Consider the following 21393-nt stretch of genomic DNA (forward strand, 5'->3'; position numbering starts at 1 on the left):
CATCAGACAGTGTTTTGCCTATATTTTCCTCTAGGAGTTTTATAGTTTCTGGTCTTACATTTAGATCTTTAATCCATTTTGACTTTATTTTTGTGTATGGTGTTAGAAAGTGTTCTAATTTCATTCTTTTACAAGTGGTTGACCAGTTTTCCCAGCACCACCTGTTAAAGAGATTGTCTTTTCTCCATTGTATATTCTTGCCTCCTTTGTCAAAGATAAAGTGTCCACAGGTGTGTGGATTTATCTCTGGGCTTTCTATTTTGTTCCATTGATCTGTGTTTCTGTCTTGATGCCTGTTGCTTTGTAGTATAGCCTGAAGTCAGGCAGGTTGATTCCTCCAGTTCCATTCTTCTTTCTCAAGATTGCTTTGGCTATTCAAGGTTTTTTTGTATTTCCATACAACTTGTGAAATTATTTGTTCTAGTTCTATGAAAAATACTGTTGGTAGCTTGATAGGGATTGCACTGAATCTATAGATTGCTTTGGGTAGTATACTCATTTTCACTATATTGATTCTTCCAATCCACAAACATGGTATATTTCTCCATCTATTTTGTCATCTTTGATTTCTTTCATCAGTGTTTTATAGTTGCAAGGCACATTCTTAACCACTGAACCACCAGGGAAGTTTTACTTAGATTTTTTAACAAAAATATAGCACTTATAAATCATTTAGCTCAGTCCCCTTATATTTTCATCATCCAGAAAGCCATAGTAGAACATAAAAACCAACAGAACTGGCTTTATTAATACAGATCAATCTGCTACTGTGCATGTAATAATTTAGGTAAGCTCCATCCTGGCTTTCTAAATCAACAACCCTGACCCAACAGGCAAGACTAGTCTATTTCTCTAACTTTTAATTGGCTAACAAAATCCAGAAGCAAGTACTACATGACAAGCTTATGAATATACATTGTTTCCCAAATCGTGTCCCGTAAAACAGAAACATCAATAAGATGTTAGGGAAAACTTGGAAATGGTGAACTAAACAAATCAGATAAGTTTACATAGTGCTAGATTATTCAGAAATTTGATTATGCTAAAGTGCATTGAGGTTCTCCAAAAAGGGATGAAATATGAAATATTTTCCTAATTATGGGACAAGGAAAATCATTATTCTCCATGGAGTATATATCTGTTTTGTAGAATTTGATTGAGGAAATATAGGTAAAAATTGCAATGGACTCAAAGGCATTAAAATTGGTAACTCTTGGGAGGACAACTCTGCCTGTTCACCACTGACATGTAGACTTAGTACCAAGTGTTCACCAAGTCAGAACTCTGCAGCACATATAATTGCCTCTGCATCTGAGGATGGGACAAATTGAAGGCAACTTTCCTTGTCCAAATCTGCCAATTTAAGTACTTCCTACTGCTACTTGCCCTGTCCTCTGGTACCACTGAATATGATGATACTACAAAAATTCTCCTGAGTTTTTGTGTGACTGTTAGTGTGGAGGATATATTAATCTACTTCCTAGATAAGCCCAGTTGCAATGCAATCTCTTGCAAGGTAAATCAGCCTAGTAGGGACACATTTGAGCTCTCAGGAGTCTACTTTCACACTCCTTGCCCTTCCAAGATGCTGCCAAAGTTCCAGGTGTAGTAGAATCAGTCTTTTTAGGACATCAAAAATTACCCAGAGCCTCCTGGGATTTCTGGGACAAAGTTACCAATTTAGGCAGAACAAGTAAAACATGGGGCACTGGAGAGCGGTGGAGTCAAAAGCCATTTATGCAAACAACAGCACAGTGCCAAGGACTGTGAAAGACGGGTGAGGATGTTAAAGTTCCCTCGCTGGAACTAACAGACAGAAAATCTGCAGAAAATGAGGGCACCAGACAGGCCGAAGGCCAGAGCTGCTCTACCCCTCCAACAAGGAAGGAATTCAGCAGTGCAGACAGTTGGGGACCTCAGACTATCTGTTTGATTGGCTTTTCTCTCTTGTAAGAGGCTGTCCCAATTTCTGTGTACCAGAAAAGGCAGGGAAGGAAACCTCACAATAATTGGCTAAGGGATGAACTCTGAATAAATTCTCAGATGGCCTGAGTCACACAGTATCAGTACTGGTCTCATTTTCATATTTAAAGACATTTTTCCAGATAATCTTTAATTATTGGTAAAACCTCATGATATTTTCTGGATAAAGGTTCTATTTTTAAAATAATGCTTTAAAACTAAAATTATGAGTAAATGACATATATTTCTAAAAGAAACTATAGTAAAAGTAGTAAGGCTTACAAATAAACCTCTCAAATTTTATTATTCAAAAGTTCTATTAAAATAATAATTGTAATTCTTTACCACATGGCCAATATAAATAACCTCCTCCTAATCTCTAAACCAGTCATTCTGAAACAAGGAAGAAAGTGCTCCTGCCAAAGTGTATCAAGGTCTTCAAGGGGGTATAGATTGGAAACCATGGTAATAGTAAATATAATTTTATAAATTTAATATAAAATATAATTTTATACTTTGAAATCTTAATCATCTAATCTTCCTATGATAGATTTCAAAGAACTAAGTTTAGGGAAATGCTTTACTTTTTTTTTTTCCTAGCAAGGCTAGACCAATTAGATCTCAGGTGATGTGAATGGACCCCACTAGCAAAAAAGAAAAAGCTGCTCAGATCCATGTTCAATGAGCCTAGGAGTTAAAGGCAAATGATTCAATACCACCTCCACATAAACTAGCTGATTTACCTTCTGCAAATAACTTTAATCCTCTGAACCTCAAGGTTTCCATCTGTAAAATTAGGATAACAATGATACCTACTCTGCAGGGTCATTCTAAGGATTAAATGAAACAAAGCATGTAAAGTACTGAACATACTACCTGAAAGTGAAGTGAAAGTGTTAGCCACTCAGCCACGTTTGACTCTTTGCAACCCGCCATAGCCTGTAGCCCACCAGATTCCTCCATCCATGGAATTGTCCAGGTAAGAATATTGGAGTGGGTAGCCATTCTCTTCTCCAGGGGATCTTCTCGACCCAGGGATCAAACCCAGGTCTCCCATACTGCAGGCGGATTATTTACTGTCTCAGCCACCAGGGACGCCCCAACATACTACTTGGTATATATTAAATTACCCAGCAAAATCTAGATGCCATTGGAAGCCCTTACCTTCTGGGGACCTGAGATTTTTAAATGAAGTCTCTTATGGTGATACATAAAAATATTTTACTTTCAATCTTTTATTAAAAGGGAATGTAGATTTTAAAGATTGAGAGACACAGAGTTTAAACTCCTGATTTTCTGGTGGCCCTTAAATTCTTGAACTTTTAGCCATTTCTTGAACTAGTAGTTTTTAATTTCACTGACTACACATTGAAATTAGCCTACATTTAAGAATAACTAGTAGTTTTTAATTTCACTGACTACATGTTGAAATTAGCCTACATTAAAGAATAACACAGAAAGTTATTTTGGAATTCTTCTTGTTTCTCCAATTTCAGTTCTTACAAGTTTCAAGACATAATGTTGTTACTTGAATATTCCTCAATTTCATCATCTTTATGTCATTCCAGTTCAGCCCTAAAGAATTACTTTCCATAATAATATGTATATGCCTCTTTTATCTACCTCAAGAACAACACATACACACAGGAAGAAGGGTATGGAATAGCCAAGATAACTTTCTCCAGTGTCTTTATATTTGAGCCTGCATCAGTGAACACCATAATTAAAACTTTCTATAGGCTTTCATTTTTCAATTATGAAAATCTAAAAAGAAAATTTTCCAATGGGCTCAAACGTTATCTCCATAAAAGGTGACATTTTGAGGGATAAGATGGATGTGATTTGTTTTTATTTTGGAAATATGAATGAGAAAATCTATATAATTTTTTCTTTAAGTTATATAATAATGTAAAGCTATTTCCATTCATGAGACTTTTATGTCACATACAGGAATCACTTGCCAGAATAGGAAACTCCTATAATATGAAAAGCATGCATGTCAAAAATAAAGTTAATGGTATTATTACTTGGAAATTTAGCTTAGAATTAGACCACAAAATTATCTGTTTTTTGTAAAATATATGCTTACAAGTATATATCTGAAAAAGCATACTTTATAAATATCACCATCATTAAAACTGATATATATGCTCCAAAAGGAGGGGAAACACATCTGCCTCCTCTTCCTAGCTTGACCTTTGAAAAGGAATTTCTCTCTCAAAGATTACATTTAAGACCAAGTATAAAATGTCGCTCAGTTGGTAAAGAATCTGTCTGCAATGCAGGAGACCTAGGTTCAATTCCTGGGTCAGAAAGATCCCCTGGAGAAAGAAATGGCAACCCACTCTAGTATTCTTGCCTGGAGAATCCCATGGACAGAGGAGCCTGGCAGGCTTACAGTCCATCACCAGAGTCAGACACGACTTGAGACTAAACCACCACCACATAAAATCATTATTTTGTTTTAATTTATCTTGAAGTAACTGCTGAAAATAACAGCAAAAGTCAAAAATCAAAATTGAATTAGTTATGATGCAGCTACATTTAGAAATCACTCAATTTTAATCCCTTAGTTCATTTACTGGAAACATTTATCTATCTCTTTCTATGTATCCTAGGTAAAATGAATATGATGGGATGTTTGTCCCCAAGAAGTTTACCACTTTGTAAGAAGACAAAAATGTAAGCCTAACATTATAAGCCAATGTGCTAAAATATAAAGAGGCATCCCCAGAGGCTCAGAGGTTAAAGTGTCTGCCTGCAATATGGAAGACCCGGGTTTGATCCCTGGGTCGGGAAGATTCCCTGGAGAAGGAAATGGCAACCCACTCCAGTATTCTTGCCTGGGAAATCCCATGGACGGAGGAGCCTGGTGGCCTACAGTCCACGGGGTCACAAAGAGTTGGACACAACTAAGCGACTTCATTTTCACCTTCACTTTCAACATTATAATCAAATGTGCTAAAGTATAATATAAATACAAATATGAATGGGAGTGCAGAGAAGTAAGTGATTAGCAGATACAGAAGATTATCTCTTTTTTCCAAAGGAAAGGAAATGTATTAATAAATTAATATATTTACCAGATTCTAAATTAAATGGAAGAAATGAAAGACTTCTTTTTTTATTTTTTGAAAAAATTGTATTGGAGTATAGCTGCTTTACAGTGAGAAAGGAAAGGATTTTAATTTGATTTATTGTCCAATTCAACTGTAATGTTACATTTTGATTATAATGGTTTAATTAAAATAGAAAGTTACAGAACATCTACCTAGATAAGTGCAACTCAGTAATTCCTGCTTATTCATATTGAGATTTCTCTCCGTTCTTACCTGACTTCATTTAGCCTTTGGTGTTCTTGCCACCACACTTGCTTGTGTTGCTTTATTAGTGTTTGTTCTTTAGATAACTTTGAAGTCTGCACTGTTTTTCTGATCTAGATTCAGAGGAACAAAAGAGAAGCAATGCTGATGTTTTTTAAGGGTTTCCAAAATAAAAATGTTTAATTTGTATTTTCTAAGTTAAATACTTTCTCTTTTTCAATCCTATTCATGCATTTTCTAACACTAGCATCTTTCTAAAGAAAGGTATTTTTCTTTCTTTAGGAAGGAAAAAATCTATTTTCCACACATACAATAAATAACAGCTTATTCACCCAACTCAAGGAAAATTTGCATGAATATTGTATATATTTTCTTGCCTTTTTACACATCTTCCCTGCCAAGCATCACTGAATTTCAGATAGGTTAAAAAACTTGGTCAAGACCATCAAGGTCATAAATATCAGAATCACATAGAACCTTGGTATTCGGATTGGTTTTAAGTAATCCTTCAGCACAGGATGGGAAAAAAATCACTGGATAAGTTATTAGGAGGACTGGCCTTGGTTTCAGCATCTACTACAAATATGACCTTGAATTGTATGTACAATTTTAATCTTTTGACTCCATGACTTTGTAAATAAAGTTTTTTAAAACTTCAGGCAAATCTTTATTTGAAGGTATTAAACAAGGAAATAGTGAAAAAGAGCACTGAAACCCAAATTTTCAAATCAATTTAAAATTTTTCCCAAATTTTATGACTCTTCAAAAAAAATGTAGTACATAATTCATGCTTTGGGGTTTCTGCTAATAAGCTATGTCAAGCTTGGGTCTGTTTGCCTTAAGATCCATTCTTGGCCAGCTCCCTCATCTGCTTCACATCAGAGAGCAGCCTGTGTTTCTCAGACACCCCTGAAACTGCCTTCCAGCTGGGTTCAGCCAAAGGGAGACACTGGTAGTGGGTGATTGGAGGGAGGGAGGAAAGGAGAGCCAAAGGATTATTCACTCCCCTCTACTCTCAGAGGGGTCTCCACAAGCATCTGCATTTTCTCCATTGCACCAACATTTCCTGACAGTTCTACCCTGGTTCCAGCTATCTCTGGGTAACCTCAGCCTATGGGACATGCTTCAACCTTGCTTTTGCTAAACGTCCCTCCAACCCAGGCAAGATAATGACTTCCTTCTGTTGTAATCCCTATGTTGGTTCACAGCCTTCTGGCTTCTCAGCTACATCGCCTGTGTAACTGTTTCCTGCATTAACGACCCCTCTATTCTAAATCCTTGAGTATTTGTCTCTTTCCTCGTTAGACTCTGACTGACACTGAACTTGTGTATTTATATATGCTGAACTTGTGTATTTCATATCAATACTTTAAAACATCTCTAAAAGTGCTAATCTCAAATCAGAAACTCAATGAAATATGCATTTTTTATATTTTCACTGCTACTAGAATACTCAGTATTCTGAAAGCTTTAAGAGATCAATACTGAAGATATAAAAACTTCAGAAGAGAAACTCTAAAAAGACTCTGTATGATGCATGCTATTTCTAGCTGTCATTCACTGATTACTGTAACCTTGAATTTATCTTTCTGCTGTTCTGGTTACTGATTCAAAATTAGGAGTATAAGAAAACAAAATATCCCAAGCATCACTTAAAAAAACCACAAAGTCAAATATTAAGAGTGCTACAATTATGAAATTTTGGAGAAAAGTATATTTAAATCAGAACAGGTCATTGCAGAAAAACATATAGCCATCTCTACTTCACTGAAAAAATTAAAGTGCATATGTAGTGTTTCTGAATTCAGATACTCTTGTGTTTGCTTGAAGAATGCCTAAAACTCATTCCAACTATTTGCCATCTATAGTCTCTGGAGTTTGTTGCATCAGGCAAAACTTTTAAAATTAGATTTCTTTGACATATTTGGTCCATATTGTAAAAAAAATTAAAACACATTGGTGAAAGATGAAGACAGATTTTTATAGCTTAAAAAAATCAATGCTGCTGCCTGTGGACCCAGGGAAAGACCAATTAGGTAGACGATAAAAGTAAAAATAAAGCTACTATTTTTCACTAGACACTTCCACTATTTTGCAGAACATCCTGATTTCTTTGCAGATTCACTCACTGACTCTCCTTCTATCCTCAGGCCAAAAACTTTTGAAAAAAAAAAGAAAAGTTTTTTTAAAACTAAAAAGATTTAATGTTGTATCTTTATCAATAGAGTAATTTCTAGATGATTCCAATTCAGTTTGCTAAGCAACAAGCCATCTGAAGTCAATATTTAAGGTAGATGATTATTTATGCAGAATACTGATGAATTAAAAATTATAAAAGTAATACATTCATTAAAAACATCAGAAAGTAGAGGTTTTCTTTGTAGTTTACTGTGATGAGCCAAGATAATAAAACCCTAAATGCTGCTGCTAAATCACTTCAGTCATGTCCGACCCTTTGCAACCCCATAGACGGCAGCCCACCAGGCTCCTCTGTCCCTGGGATTCTCCAGGCAAGAGTACTAGAGTGGGTTGCCATTTCCTTCTCCAATGCATGCAAACATACTAAGTCACTTCAGTCATTTCTGACTGTGCGACCCCATGGACAGCAGCCCACCAGGCTCCTCTGTCCATAGGATTCTCCAGGGAAGAGTACTGAAGGCGGTTGCCATTTCCATCTCCCAAAACCCTAAACAGACACCCTAAAAGTCTTATGGGCCAGATGACCTATCTTTAGATAGAAGCAGCAGTAATTAGTAGACAGTTTAAGTGCTGGCTACATATGTCTGTGTCAAAATTCACTGACATGTACACTTTAGATTTGTGTACTTCACTATATGTGAGTTATAACTCAATGAAAACTGTCAAAATTTAAAATTACACTAAGATGTCATTCCTCATCTAACATCAAATTGGCAAAAATTCAAATGTTCAACAAAACACTATGATGTGAGGCTATGGGAAAACATGCTCTCTCTTACATTGCAAGTGGGGATGCAAGATGGTACAAACTCCCACAGAAGGGAATTTGGAGTTCCATATGGATTTATCCTTTGACCTAGCAATCATACCTATACTAATCTACCTGAAAACTATATTGGCCAAAGTATAAAAAGATAAATAAACTAAGCTATCCACTGCAACACTGTTTGTAATGAAAAAAGATAAGCACAGAGATTCTGTCAATGTGTTCTTACCAAAATAAATTGAATTTGAATATGATTGAGTCTCTCCAAATAACTACCAGTTACTGGAAATACAAGAGATAGGAAAACATAATTAATGACACCACCAGGATATAATCAGCAAAATCTAGGCTATAAGGAACTATAAAGGACAAATACTATAATTTCTTCAAGAAATAAATTATAAGAATATAAGAGGATGGAGGAAGAAACCTTAAAAAAGTAAATATCAAATATAATATATGGATACTATTTAGATGCTAACTTGAAAAAAGTTTGAAAAAATTGGAGACAATCAGGGAGATTTAACATCAATTTTTTGAAATTATTAAGAAATCATATAGTAATGGTATTATAGGGTTTGGGGTTTTATAGCCCTAATCTTTTAAAGATACATACTGAAATAATTATGGTGAATATTATAATATCTGAAATTTGATTCAAAATAATCTGTTATAGAGGGAAACTGTAGGTGAGAGTACAGAGGAAACAATGGTCAAGAGTTGTTAATAGTTGAAGGTGGATAATATCATGTGGAGATTAATAACTCCATTCACTCTAATGTTGCAATTGTCCATATTGTAATGTATCTTACAATTATAATTGTATTCCTGCAATTGTCCATATTGTAATGTTTTTAAAAACAAGAAATAGTAGATGGATTACTTGAGCTAGACAAGAAGAAATATTAATTCTTGCTAAGCAAAGAAATTCAAATAAAAATACTTGGAAATATCTCTTTTGTACTTAAATTGGGAATGAAGAGTTAACATTTAATTTACTAAAAATTGGTCTTGATTTTCTGCCCATCTCTACTCTTTGGCTTCAGGTTCAGTCTCAGCCTTTGAAAGACTAGATTACTCGGTGTGAGCATTGGCACCTTATCTAGCATACCATACCTTGTGCATAATCAATAACATAGCAATTATATAGGTCACTATCACATCAAATCAGTATAACAATATCAGCAAAACAAATCAGGGAAGTCTCCTGAATTTATTGTTAGTTAAAAATACTTATTGTTAACTGCTTTTCAAATATAGGTAAGCATTCTAGATGTAAGTTGAAGTAAAAATCTTATGTGCTTTAAATGTTAACATTCTATCATTCAGGTTAAGTATGTTTACATTTAATATTGCCACAGTAAAGTGTTGTAGTAACTAACAAGGATTGTTGAAGCTGTTAATTTCATGTGCAAAAAATGAGCACATTTATTTAGTAAAATAAATTGAGAATTGACTGATAATTAATATAAATATTGAGAGAATGTGTTAACTATTTAACACTAAGAAGAATAAAATATAATTTTTTAGCCAACATATTTTACAAAAAGTTAAAAAATAAGAAAGGATAACAGAGACAGTATTATCATTATTCTAGTTGGTATAGGCTGTTTGATATATTAGCATTCATAACATTAAACAAAATAAATCTTAATAATTGTATTTAATTTTCTATTATCTAACTCCTTCTAAGCCATGAGTCTTTCAAGAAAAAGTCCTGTTTCAGAATTCTTCACATCTTAGAAGAATAAATTAAAAGCAAAATGTCAACTTGATATCTCTAAATTAAATGAGAAGGGAAGGATCCAAAAATCATGCAAACAACATTCCCAATACATCTTCTTTATAAAATAAAATAAAAAGCGAAATTTATAGAAAGGAAAGAAGACTGTTAGAAAATGATGAGGTATATAGGACACATTTTGTTCTCACTGACCAAAATTCAAAACAATAGATTTTACAAAAATGCTTTAAATGGATAATTCTTTATTATTATGAATCTATGGATACCAAAAATGAAAGCAACAAGCTTGCCAAAATGATTGCTACAGACATTTTCAGTACTGAACCATATTTGGTAGTTTAAAGCAAGAGATTTCTTTGAGATTTGCCAAGTTTTAAATCCCGGATAACAAGTTTTTTCTAGAAAATATGTAACTAAAAAGCATCTTCGTAAACTATATTCTGTGAACAAAAAGGTACTTGATGTTATTTAAAATATTGGTTGTAGATGGTTATTTGTTTAATCTCACAAATGAATAACACAATAACCAGAGAAGCAGCCTAGTTAGCTGACAGTGTTAGGAAATTATTATCCCTGCACTTAATGCCAAATTTTAAAATTTACCTTAATAATTTAAAAATGTTTATCCTTTGATAGCAATTCTATCCTCAAAGAGAAATTTACTTTGACCAAATATTGATTTTTAACATTCAGTGATTCCCCATTCAAAGACAGGGAATCATCCAAAATATGGAGAATCATCCAAAACATGTATCTGGTTTTACACAGACATTCTTCAAGCAGATAGATGGTCAGTACCCCTAACCCTTGCAATGCTCAAGAGTCAACCATACATTTTCCAATACTGAAAAGGGCATAGATAAAATGTTTGTGGTGACATATTTGTTACAACAGTACTTTGGGAGAGAACTAAAATAATTCATACTTTTTTTGGCCCAGACATCCCACTCATGGGAATTTACCTACATAAGGTGTCTATGCATAAAGATATTTATGGAGATATGATTTTCAATATCAAAAACTGGATACAAGCTAAATATCTAATAATTGGGATGTGATAAAGTAAGCATCTTTTTCTGCTTGGAGTAGTTATCACTCCTGTTTTGTAGGCTAATTCTTTTTTTTTTCTGCCTTTGAAACTTTATTTTTTTATTTTTTATTTTTTTAACATTTTAGCTATTCTTTTCATGTCATCTGTTAAGAGCAAATTACATATGCCTGTATGAAATACAAACTATGGAATTTCAGTGATTCTGCAAACAAGTTAAATGGTCTTATATTTGCATTGAGAATTGACAGTGTACAATATAAAGAATGATAAAATTCATGCTAACAATGAAAAGCTATATATATATATATATTTACTTACTATGACATTAAATAAATTAAAAACACTGTGACAATTTGAGAGAAATACTATTACTGGGAAGCCTTTATACTCTAATACTTCTTTTTTTTTAATTTTATTTTTACTTTATTTTACTTTACAATACTGTATTGGTTTTGCCATACATTGACATGAATCCACCACGGGTGTATACAAGCTCCCAATCCTGAATCTCCCTCCCACCTCCCACCCCATATCATCTCTCTGGATCATCCCCATGCACCAGCCCCAAGCATCCTGTATCCTGTATTGAACATAGACTGGCACTTGTTGGCTAATTCTTATTGTCCTTGAGATCCCAATTCAATGTCACTTCCTTAGAAAAGCCTTCCTTTCCACCCGATTAGTATCAAGTTCTGTTATTGTACATCAGACTTTTTTTTCCTTTTTGGTGGGGGTGGATTTAGTTTATACTTAGAATGGGCTTCTAGGTGACACTAGTGGTAAAGAACCCACCTGCCAGTGCAGGAGACTTAAGAGACCCAGGTTCCATCCCCTGGTCAGGAAGGTCCTCTGGAGGAGGGCATGGCAATGCACTCCAGGATTCTAGCTGGGAGAATCCATGGACAGAGGAATCTGGCAGGCTATAGTCCGTAGGGTCATAAGGTGTTGGACATGACTGAAGCAACTTAGCATATATGCACGCACATTCTTAGTATTACTAATTTCATTAAAGGGCTTATTTGATAAATACTAGCTTCTATTCTTCCTCTCTCCTGAAAATATTACACCCCATGAAGGTAGGTGTTGTATTTGGCTCACCACTGTACATTCAAGACACATAGTAAATATTTATTATATGTATAAATGTGTACAATGGTATATATACAATGGATTAGCACAGAAGTCAGAAATATGAAAATGGCTTATTAGGATTATAGTCATATAAGAGATTTTCCCATAAATTTTCTTTGAATGTCCTGATAACACTAAATTATTTTAAAGTTGTATCTGATACAGATAATGCCCAACATTTTAAGTGGTCTCCTTAGTTTGAGGGGACATTGCTCATGAACACATGGTAATTTCTCCGGAATAGGGTAACAAATGTGCCTTGAAATCATGACAGTTGCCTTTTTAAAAAGATATTAACAATAAAAAGCAATGCAGAGCTAATATAGCACAAAATATTAAATACACATAAAAGTTTGTAAATTGCTTAGTTTGTTGCTTCGCCAAACCAGATTTTTGAATGCAACCGGCAATGGAACGGAGAAGGCAGTGGCACCCCATTCCAGTCCTCTTGCCTGGAAAATCCCATGGATGGAGGAGCTTGGTAGGCTGCAGTCCATGGGGTCACTAAGATTCGGACACGACTGAGCGTCTTCACTTTCACTTTTCACTTTCATGCATTGGAGAAGGAAATGGCAACCCACTCCAGTGTTTTTGCCTGGAGAATCCCAGGGACGGGGGAGCCTGGTGGGCTGCTGTCTATGGGGTCGCACAGAGTTGGACATGACTGAAGCAACTTAGCAGCAGCAGCAGCAAGCAATGGAAATGCTATTTATAAAGTATTTTATTATTTGAATGAGAGGGAAATATATTTTATGAGACATTACTTTGCCAACAAAGGTCCGTTTAGTCAAGGCTATGGTTTTTCCAGTGGTCATGTATGGATGTGAGAGTTGGACTGTGATGAAAGCTGAGCACTGAAGAATTGATGCTTTTGAACTGTGGTGTTGGAGAAGACTCTTGAGAGTCCCTTGGACTTCAAGCAGATCCAACCAGTCCATCCTAAAGGAGATCAGCCCTGGGATTTCTTTGGAAGGAATGATGCTAAAGCTGAAACTCAGTACTTTGGCCACCTCATGCGAAGAGTTGACTCATTGGAAAAGACTCTGATGCTGGGAGGGACTGGGGGCAGGAGGAAAAGAGGACAACAGAGGATGAGATGGCTGGATGGCATCACCGACTCGATGGACGTGAGTCTGAGTGAACTCTGGGAGTTGGTGATGGACAGGGAGGCCTGGCGTGCTGCAATTCATGGGGTCGCAAAGAGTCAGACATGACTGAGTGACTGAACTGAACTGAACTGAATTGATATTGCATGAGTAATCCTAAACTCATCCATGGTCCTAAAATATTGTGCACAATCACTTGGAACATTAACCTCTTTCAAATATAGTTCAGGTTCTCCTTTCTTCACTTCAGTCCAGTTCAGTCGCTCAGTCATGTCTGACTGTTTGTGACCCCATGAATCGCAACACGCCAGGCCTCCCTGTCCATCACCAACTCCCGGAGTTCACTCAGACTCACGTCTATCGAGTCAGTGATGCCATCCAGCCATCTCATCCTCGGTCGTCCCCTTCTCCTCCTGCCCCCAATCCCTCCCAGCATCAGAGTCTTTTCCAATGAGTCAACTTTTCGCATGAGGAGGCCAGAGTACTGGAGTTTCAGCTTTAGCATTATTCCTTCCAAAGAAATCCCAGGGCTGATCTCCTTCAGAATGGACTGGTTGGACCTCCTTGCAGTCCAAGGGACTCTCAAGAGTCTTCTCCAACATCACAGTTCAAAAACATCAATTTTTCGGTGCTCAGCCTTCTTCACAGTCCAACTCTCACATCCATACATGACCACTGGAAAAACTATAGCCTTGACTAGATGGACCTTAGTCGGCAAAGTAATGTCTCTGCTTTTAAATATGCTGCAAAAAGAGAATTCTAGAAAAGAGACACCTGGGGGCATATTTTGTACTGCAGAAGGAGCTGTAAATTAGATGATAAGCCATGGCTAACACTTTTTAGCATTTTTAATTTTTTTAGACTATGTTAGAAATTGTTGAAAGCTAATGAAATAGCTATCTTTCTGAAAATAAAGTTGAATTCAGGCTTCATGGGATTGTTAGGAACATTAAATGAGTCATGCATGTAAACTACGCAGCACAATGTCTGAGAGTATTCAATAAATGTTCCCATTCACTATTATCAATAGTTGGAATATTCTAAAAACTACTTAGAATGCTATTTATTTTCACATTTCATTGTAAATATCATTTTACGTCCTAGCAATTCAATTTTCCAAAACTATTAATAGAAAACACACATACATGAATCTAACCTTTAGCTCTGTAGAGGCAGAAGCTAACTTTTTTGCTTCAGTTAATGCATGCAATTGTTGGTAGTCTACTGGTTTATACTTGGTGCTTCTGATTTCATTTTTCACATGAAATATCAGATTATCTGTTTTTCGTCAAAAACAGAAAATGACAAAGAAACAATGTTATGTTATTGGAAGTCAAATAGAGTTTTGGCAACATGTTGACTATTGGTCTTATTTTTAAACATTTTAAAGCAAATATAAGAAGTAATATGTTACAATATTCATAGTATATTTAAATTCTATTTCTGGAAATTTAAAAAATATTATCACTATATTCCTCAAATAAAATTACTTCTAAAAGAAGATAAAAGGAATACTTTCATTTGTTAACATATTGAGAATTTTAGAAAATTATACTGTCAAGATACAAAGTGTGATCATTCTTTTTATTTAAAATGTGTTAGTCATTAACTGTGAATATTTAAGTATCACGTTCATAGGAATCAAATTAAGTAAATAGAACTTTTAAAGTCATAGTTGCATTTTTAACCTAGAAAAATTGACTCAATTAAATATAAAAGAGGTTGAAACTGATAGCTAAGAAATTTAATAGGCCAGATAATATAAAAATGATATAAAATGTGTGGGCAGGCATTCTTCATCCAACTATATAAAATGTCCTAGTTTAGCTCGATATTAACTATTTTGATAAAATGAAATATAGGTAGAGGATAGTCAAGGCTATGGTTTTTCCAGTGGTCATGTATGGATGTGACAGTTGAACTATGAAGAAAGCTGAGTGCCGAAGAATTGATGCTTTTGAACTGTGGTGTTGCAGAAGACTCTTGAGAGTCCCTTGGACTGCAAGGAGATCCAGCCAGTCCATCCTAAAGGAGATCAGTTCTGGGTGTTCATTGGAAGGACTGATGTTCAAAGCTGAAACTCCAATACTTTGGCCACCTGATGTAAAGAGCTGAGTCATTGGAAAAGACCCTGATGCTGGGAAAGATTGAGGGCAGGAGGAGAAGGGGACGACAGAGGATGAGCTGGTTGGATGGCATCACCAACTCAATGGACATGAGTTTGAGTAAACTCTGGGAGTTGGTGATGGACAGGGAGGCCTGGCATGCTGTGGTTCATGGAGTTGCAAAGAGTCGGACACGACTGAGCAACTGACCTGAACTGAACGGAACTCCAAGGCCAAGAAACATGAAGTATAAAAATTTGAGTAATTCAAGTATCATTACCTCAATGATGTGAAAAATTCATCTGCACAATGTAAAGCAACTAAGATGTATTAAGTATGTCATGGGTCACATGATGTTAAGAAGGCTCCAAATGACGTAAGGACAAGCACAGTGAAGCAAAGAATGATTGGCTTGATTATTGTGAGGAAACTGAAGAAATTTTCACTATGACCAAAAAAATGAACCTTCCATTATTAAAATGTTGAAAGTCAACATTCCAGTTTTATATCACCATAATCCACCATAAACCATAAAATAAGCTTAGAAGTAGGAAAAATACCTGAGCTATCATTTTTCTGAATTGTCATGAATAGTTGGTCTCTTTTATTCATGTTTTCCATACCTGTCAAGGAAACAAAAGAGAGCTAAAATTTTACACTGTTATTTTAAAACCTGTTTTAAAGAAATGTTCACTGTAGTGACTGTTGAAATCAAGTTCCAGGACTGGGTGCCATAACTCATTGTATTTTATTAAAATTTGTTTCTCTTTGCTCCTAGAAGCCTCCTTCCATTAGTTTTTTCTCTTTGTGATTTTTCTGGTCTTGGTTTTTCTTCTTCCAGTCTCTTACCTCTGTCACATTGTCCCAGAGACTCATAAATATTTCACAATTTAAAAATTGTGTATGTTTTATCTTGGGTTCTCAGTAGGAAAGAAAGTACATAAATTACAAAATAAAGCAGCTAGACAAATTACTTACTACTTCTCTTCAGCAACACAGCTCCTTTGGAGGACATGGGGATGTGTCATCCACTTCTAGAGAGCATTTGATGCTTAGCCGTCACCTCCTCCAGGGTTGGACTCAGCTGCAGACAAAGGCCTCACCAAGAGACACATCATTCCTGGAGCAACCCATACCCAAAGACAGAGTGAGGCAAGGAGGTAAGGCAAACCCAACAGTTTGGGCTTAATGAAGGTCACTCTGATGGGTAATATTTGCTCCAGGGTCCTCTTTGGGGTTGACCCAGACTTTGTTGAACCTGCATGGAAGCTGACTTTTTCTTTTGCCCAACAAGCTTGCCTCCTCCTTTCTTTCACAGGTATGCATCTTTGATAAATATCTAGCACCCCAAACTCTGTTTCTCCTTCCTTTAGGATCCCAACCTGCGATAGCACTGAACGGAACCAACATCTTTTTATGGCACATCCAGGGCAAGAGACTAGTCAAGTTGTTCCTCAAAAGACAGTACAAATTTTTCATACATTTTTGTTCACTCTCTACTAGGTTGAATTACCCATGTCTAATGGTCTTTGCAGTAATGTAAATCTTCTTAAATGGAAGAAAAATTAGCAAAAATCCATATTTTCAGAAACTCTGCCAAGTTACCAAGAATCATGATGATTGCTGAACAGTTTTAGGGGTAAGCCTCAATGTGTAATTTCTTTAGGGTCTCTGTTAAAGAATTTTTTTTAATTCTTTCATAAATTGACAACCCTCCCTACTGACTGGTTTTTACTCACACCCATATCCTATCAATTAAAAGTCTTCTCCATTCTGAAAGATTTTGCACGTCCAATGTGTCTGCCTGCACTGTCTCAGGCACCCATCACCTGGATGACAGCAGCATTCCACTTTGTACCCTTACAGTGCATCCTCCACACGGCAGCCCAAGTAACCTTTCAAACACTCTAATCTCACCTTGCTTGAACCCCTTCAATGGTACCTATACCCTTTGAAATAGTATCCCAACTTCTTTAAATGATCTATAAAGTCCTGCATAAACTTGCCCTTGGTCATCTCTCTACCCACATCTCAATCACCCCTGTCATTCTGTTTCTCAGACCTACCAAGTTAATTCTGCTTCAAGGTCATCCCACTAGTGGTTCTCTCTTTCTTAAAGACATTTCCTTCTTCTTTTTGCCTGGTTGGTTCCTTCTCTACCTTCAGCTTGACCAACATGTCACCTCTTCAGAGAGATCTTACCAGACTTTTCCATCTAAAGAAGGGAGGACCCTTGTTTCTCTGTCATTCGATTCTCTTTGTTTCCATGATAATTTGTATTAGTCTTCACATTTTCATGCTTACTGATCTGACATCTGTCTCCCTCCAGGCTTGTCTTATTTCTGATTGCATCCCCAGTCCCTGGCACAGAGTAGTAAGTGCTCAATAAATATTATTTGAGGAAATGAATAAAATGTAGCTGGTGGTAACTAGATATCTTCTAGCTCCTCAAAAGAACTGAAACAACAATTCCTAAATTCACACTGTAGCCTCACTCTCCTAACAATAACCTTGCAATTTTTAAAAAGCTGCTTTGATGCATTGCCAAGAGAGAAGAATGACAAGCTTAAATACCCTCAGGGCCGTCCAGTTAGTTAAATGAGAGAAGTGGCAAAATATACAACCATAGGGAGTGCAGAAAACATGGAAAATTGAAAAGTATTGCATGCCCAAAGATAATCAAATATACTTTTTTTTCTTTTTCTAAAAACAAGTACTAGACAAATAAAGCAAACTCTGAAACAGATTTGTTCTTTTATTCAGCAGCCAGTTCCTGAGCTCTGGCCTCCTCCTTTTCACATTTAGTTTTCATTTCATTCTCCCATGCAAAACTGAACAGTCTAAGTTTGCATCTCCATCCAAGAAAGGCCTCACCAGTTCTCTGACTGGTTTTAGTTTTTCCTCCTTGGAGAGTTGAGCACTCCCCAAGGATTTAGGATTGATCTCCTTGGGTTTAAGATGATAAGATTGAGGCTCTAAAATAAGATGGGGTTTTGCAGATTTCATTTCGGTACCTTGCATGCATGCTCAGTCACTTTAGTCATGTCTGACTCTTTGCAAGTCTATGGACTGTAGCCCACCAGGCTCTTCCGTCCATGGGATTCTCCAGGCAAGAATACTGGAGTAGGTCATGCCCTTCTCCAGTTCAGTTACGTTGGTCTACCCCTATTTAATTTGGTCCCCCTGGTTTTCAGTGGAACATCATGAAAGCCACACCATGTTTCTCACCATTTCTACGTAAGGAAGCAGAATCTGCCACCCCAAAATATGTCTCCTTGGAATAGTATTTTAAACTGATCATTTTCTAGGAAACAGCAGACATGGAAAACACTCTAGGGGCTCACATTGAAGTTTTTTAATGATACGACCATTTGGCTGCTATATTCATTCTTTCACTTGGAACAGAAGGTATCATTAATCATATAGAGATGTTAACAAAATTTATGTAGCGGCTTCAAATAATAATAATCAGGCCAATAGCTTGCTAAGGTTGGAAGTCTCTATGATTAAATTGGGATCCTATAGAATTCAGTGCATGGCCCTCAAGAGTCTAACTGCTTCCCAGTGAGAAACTTGAACTATAACACACACTGAGTTAATGAGTTTTGGCTTTTTATACATGAAGTGTCTTCTGATGTAACTAGTGTTAACACACATATGTGAAGAATCAAATTTCTGCTCTGAATGATCCTCTTCCTAGTTTAGGGAAAATACTAGGAAAATAGTTTGGTTTAAGAAAATTTTGCCTTAAATCTTTACTAATGGCATTGTTACTCCAACAATTTTGATTACAATTTGTGTGATTATGCCATTTTCACTTTATGCTTACTAGAGAATTTGTGAAAAATTCAAAGTGGCAACTTCAGCCCATAGTTAAAATGCTTTGGGTTGACTAATGGCTACTTGAACAGAATTTTCCATGTTAAATAATTTAAGAACACTTAGTTTTAGATATTATTCCATATTCACATTATGTGACATTTTAGAAATTGCTTATAGTGTTGTCAAAATAAGTCTCTTAGATCTACCCAATTACTGAAAATATTTTAAAATAATATATTTTTATGAGAAATTTACTATTCTGTAGGAAGAACATGGAGAAAGCAATGGCACCCCACTCTAGTTCTCTTGCCTGGAAAATCCCGTGGATGGAGGAGCCTGGTAGGCTGCAGTCCATGGGGTCGCTGAGGGTTGGACATGACTGAGCGACTTCACTTTCACTTTTCACTTTCATGCATTGGAGAAGGAAATGGTAACTCACTCCAATGTTCTTGCCTGGAGAATCCCAGGGATGGAAGAGCCTGGTGGGCTGCCGTCTATGGGGTTGCACAGAGTCGGACACAACTGAGGTGACTCAGCAGTAGGAAGAACATTTTGATATATAATATAATGATAGCTTTGTATAGCTAGAGGGATGAAAAAACATTTTAATATCATGTAAATTTTATTAGATATGATACAGAATCTAAACTTAAAAAAAAATTCACAACTTCAACTAGTCTCTACAGGGTAAGTGAACAATCAGGACTTCTCTAGAGATGAGAACAAAATAGCAAAGAGACCATTTGTACAATAAGGCAATCTTTCTACAGTGTTAAAATTTGTATTCTGTGACCAGGGGTTGAACCTGGGCTCCCTGCACTGAGTGCCGTCTTAGCCACTGGACCACCAGGAAGTCCCCATATTCTCTTTTAAATTCTAAGCAGAATGGCACATATTACTTCTATAATGAAACATTATGTTTTGTAGTTGGTATAAGATAAAATTATTGTCCTGGAAAAACTAATGGAAACAAAGGGTAAATTATGAGAGCTAATAAAAATGATCATATAAAGTACTCTGTAACATTATAAGTATCTCCAAATTAGACATAATGGGAAAAGATCTCATTCAAAACAGCAACCACGGGAAGGACTTTCCTGGTGGTTCAGTGGTTCAGACTTCACCTTTCAATGCAGGGGTAAGGGTTAGTTAGATCCCTGATCAAGGAGCTAAGATCCCACATGCCTTGCCACCAAAGACCAAAACATAAAACAGAAACAATATTGTAACAAATTCAATAAAGACTATTACACTGTTCCACATCCAAAAACAAACCAAAAAAAATGGAAACAAAACAACAGAAGAAGAGCAACCAAACAAAACAAAATATCGAGGAATAATCTGCACAAAAGTTTATAGAACTCATAAATTTGTAGAACTCATAAAAAACCACAACAATATGTAGTACAGGAAATAAAGCTTGGATAGAGAGATACAACACTAATTCTGTGTTCCAAACATTTAATAGTGGCAATTTTGGGGTAGTAGGATTATATTTGATTTTGATTTTTTCTTTTTGCTTGAGCAGTTTCTAAATTTTTCTCTTTTTAACAGAAGAAAAACACATTTTAAAAAATACTAAGCAGGAACAAATAGTTATTTCACTGTATTGGGGGAAATGTTACTGCATTTTCCACATATTACCAATTTAAAAAGAAACAATTTCATGACACCAAGGAACCTTTAAAATGTGAACTTGAGTACAGCAATGTAGTTTTCCACTCTAATACTGAATTGATTATTTCTTACTAACCTTTTTTTTATTGAAAGACATGATATATTAAGTACATTTGTAGAATTTCACAGAGCTTGAAAACATTAGCATTAAAATATTTACAAGGTCGTATTTTAATTCTCTATAAAGTGTTAGCCGCTCAGTCATGTCTGACTCTTTGCGACCTGATGGACTATAGCCTGCAAGGCTCCTCTGTCCATGGGATTCTCCAGGCAAGAATACTAGAGTGGATAGCCATTTCTTTCTCCAGGGGATCTTCCCAACTCAGGGATCGAACCCGGGTCTCCTGCATTGCAGGCAGATTCTTTACCATCTAAGCCACTAGGGAAGCCTTAATTATCTACAGGGAATAAATACATATATTAAGGTTTTTTTAAATTATAAAAGTATTGGTTAAATAGCATCAAACTGTATAGAAAACTATAGGGTAAATAGTTTCCAGCACTTGT

The 21393-nt window shown here is 35.9% G+C and overlaps 1 protein-coding gene across 1 annotated transcript in view; it reads right to left on the reverse strand.

Annotated features, from left to right (window-relative positions):
• Nucleotides 1-21393, reverse strand: part of CCDC148 (coiled-coil domain containing 148) — a 309472-nt gene that overhangs the window by 208986 nt on the left and 79093 nt on the right. The window contains exons 2-5 of the mRNA XM_040229127.1: nt 16366-16507; nt 15948-16010; nt 14439-14560; nt 5295-5398 (exon numbers count right to left, since the gene is read on the reverse strand). Of these exons, the coding sequence (XP_040085061.1) occupies nt 5295-5398; nt 14439-14560; nt 15948-16010; nt 16366-16402 (326 nt within the window). The 5' untranslated portion in view covers nt 16403-16507. The remainder of the gene's footprint in view (nt 1-5294; nt 5399-14438; nt 14561-15947; nt 16011-16365; nt 16508-21393) is intronic.

This window comes from Oryx dammah, unplaced genomic scaffold (genome assembly GCF_014754425.2).
Source record: "Oryx dammah isolate SB20612 unplaced genomic scaffold, SCBI_Odam_1.1 HiC_scaffold_27, whole genome shotgun sequence".
NCBI lineage: Eukaryota > Metazoa > Chordata > Mammalia > Artiodactyla > Bovidae > Oryx > Oryx dammah.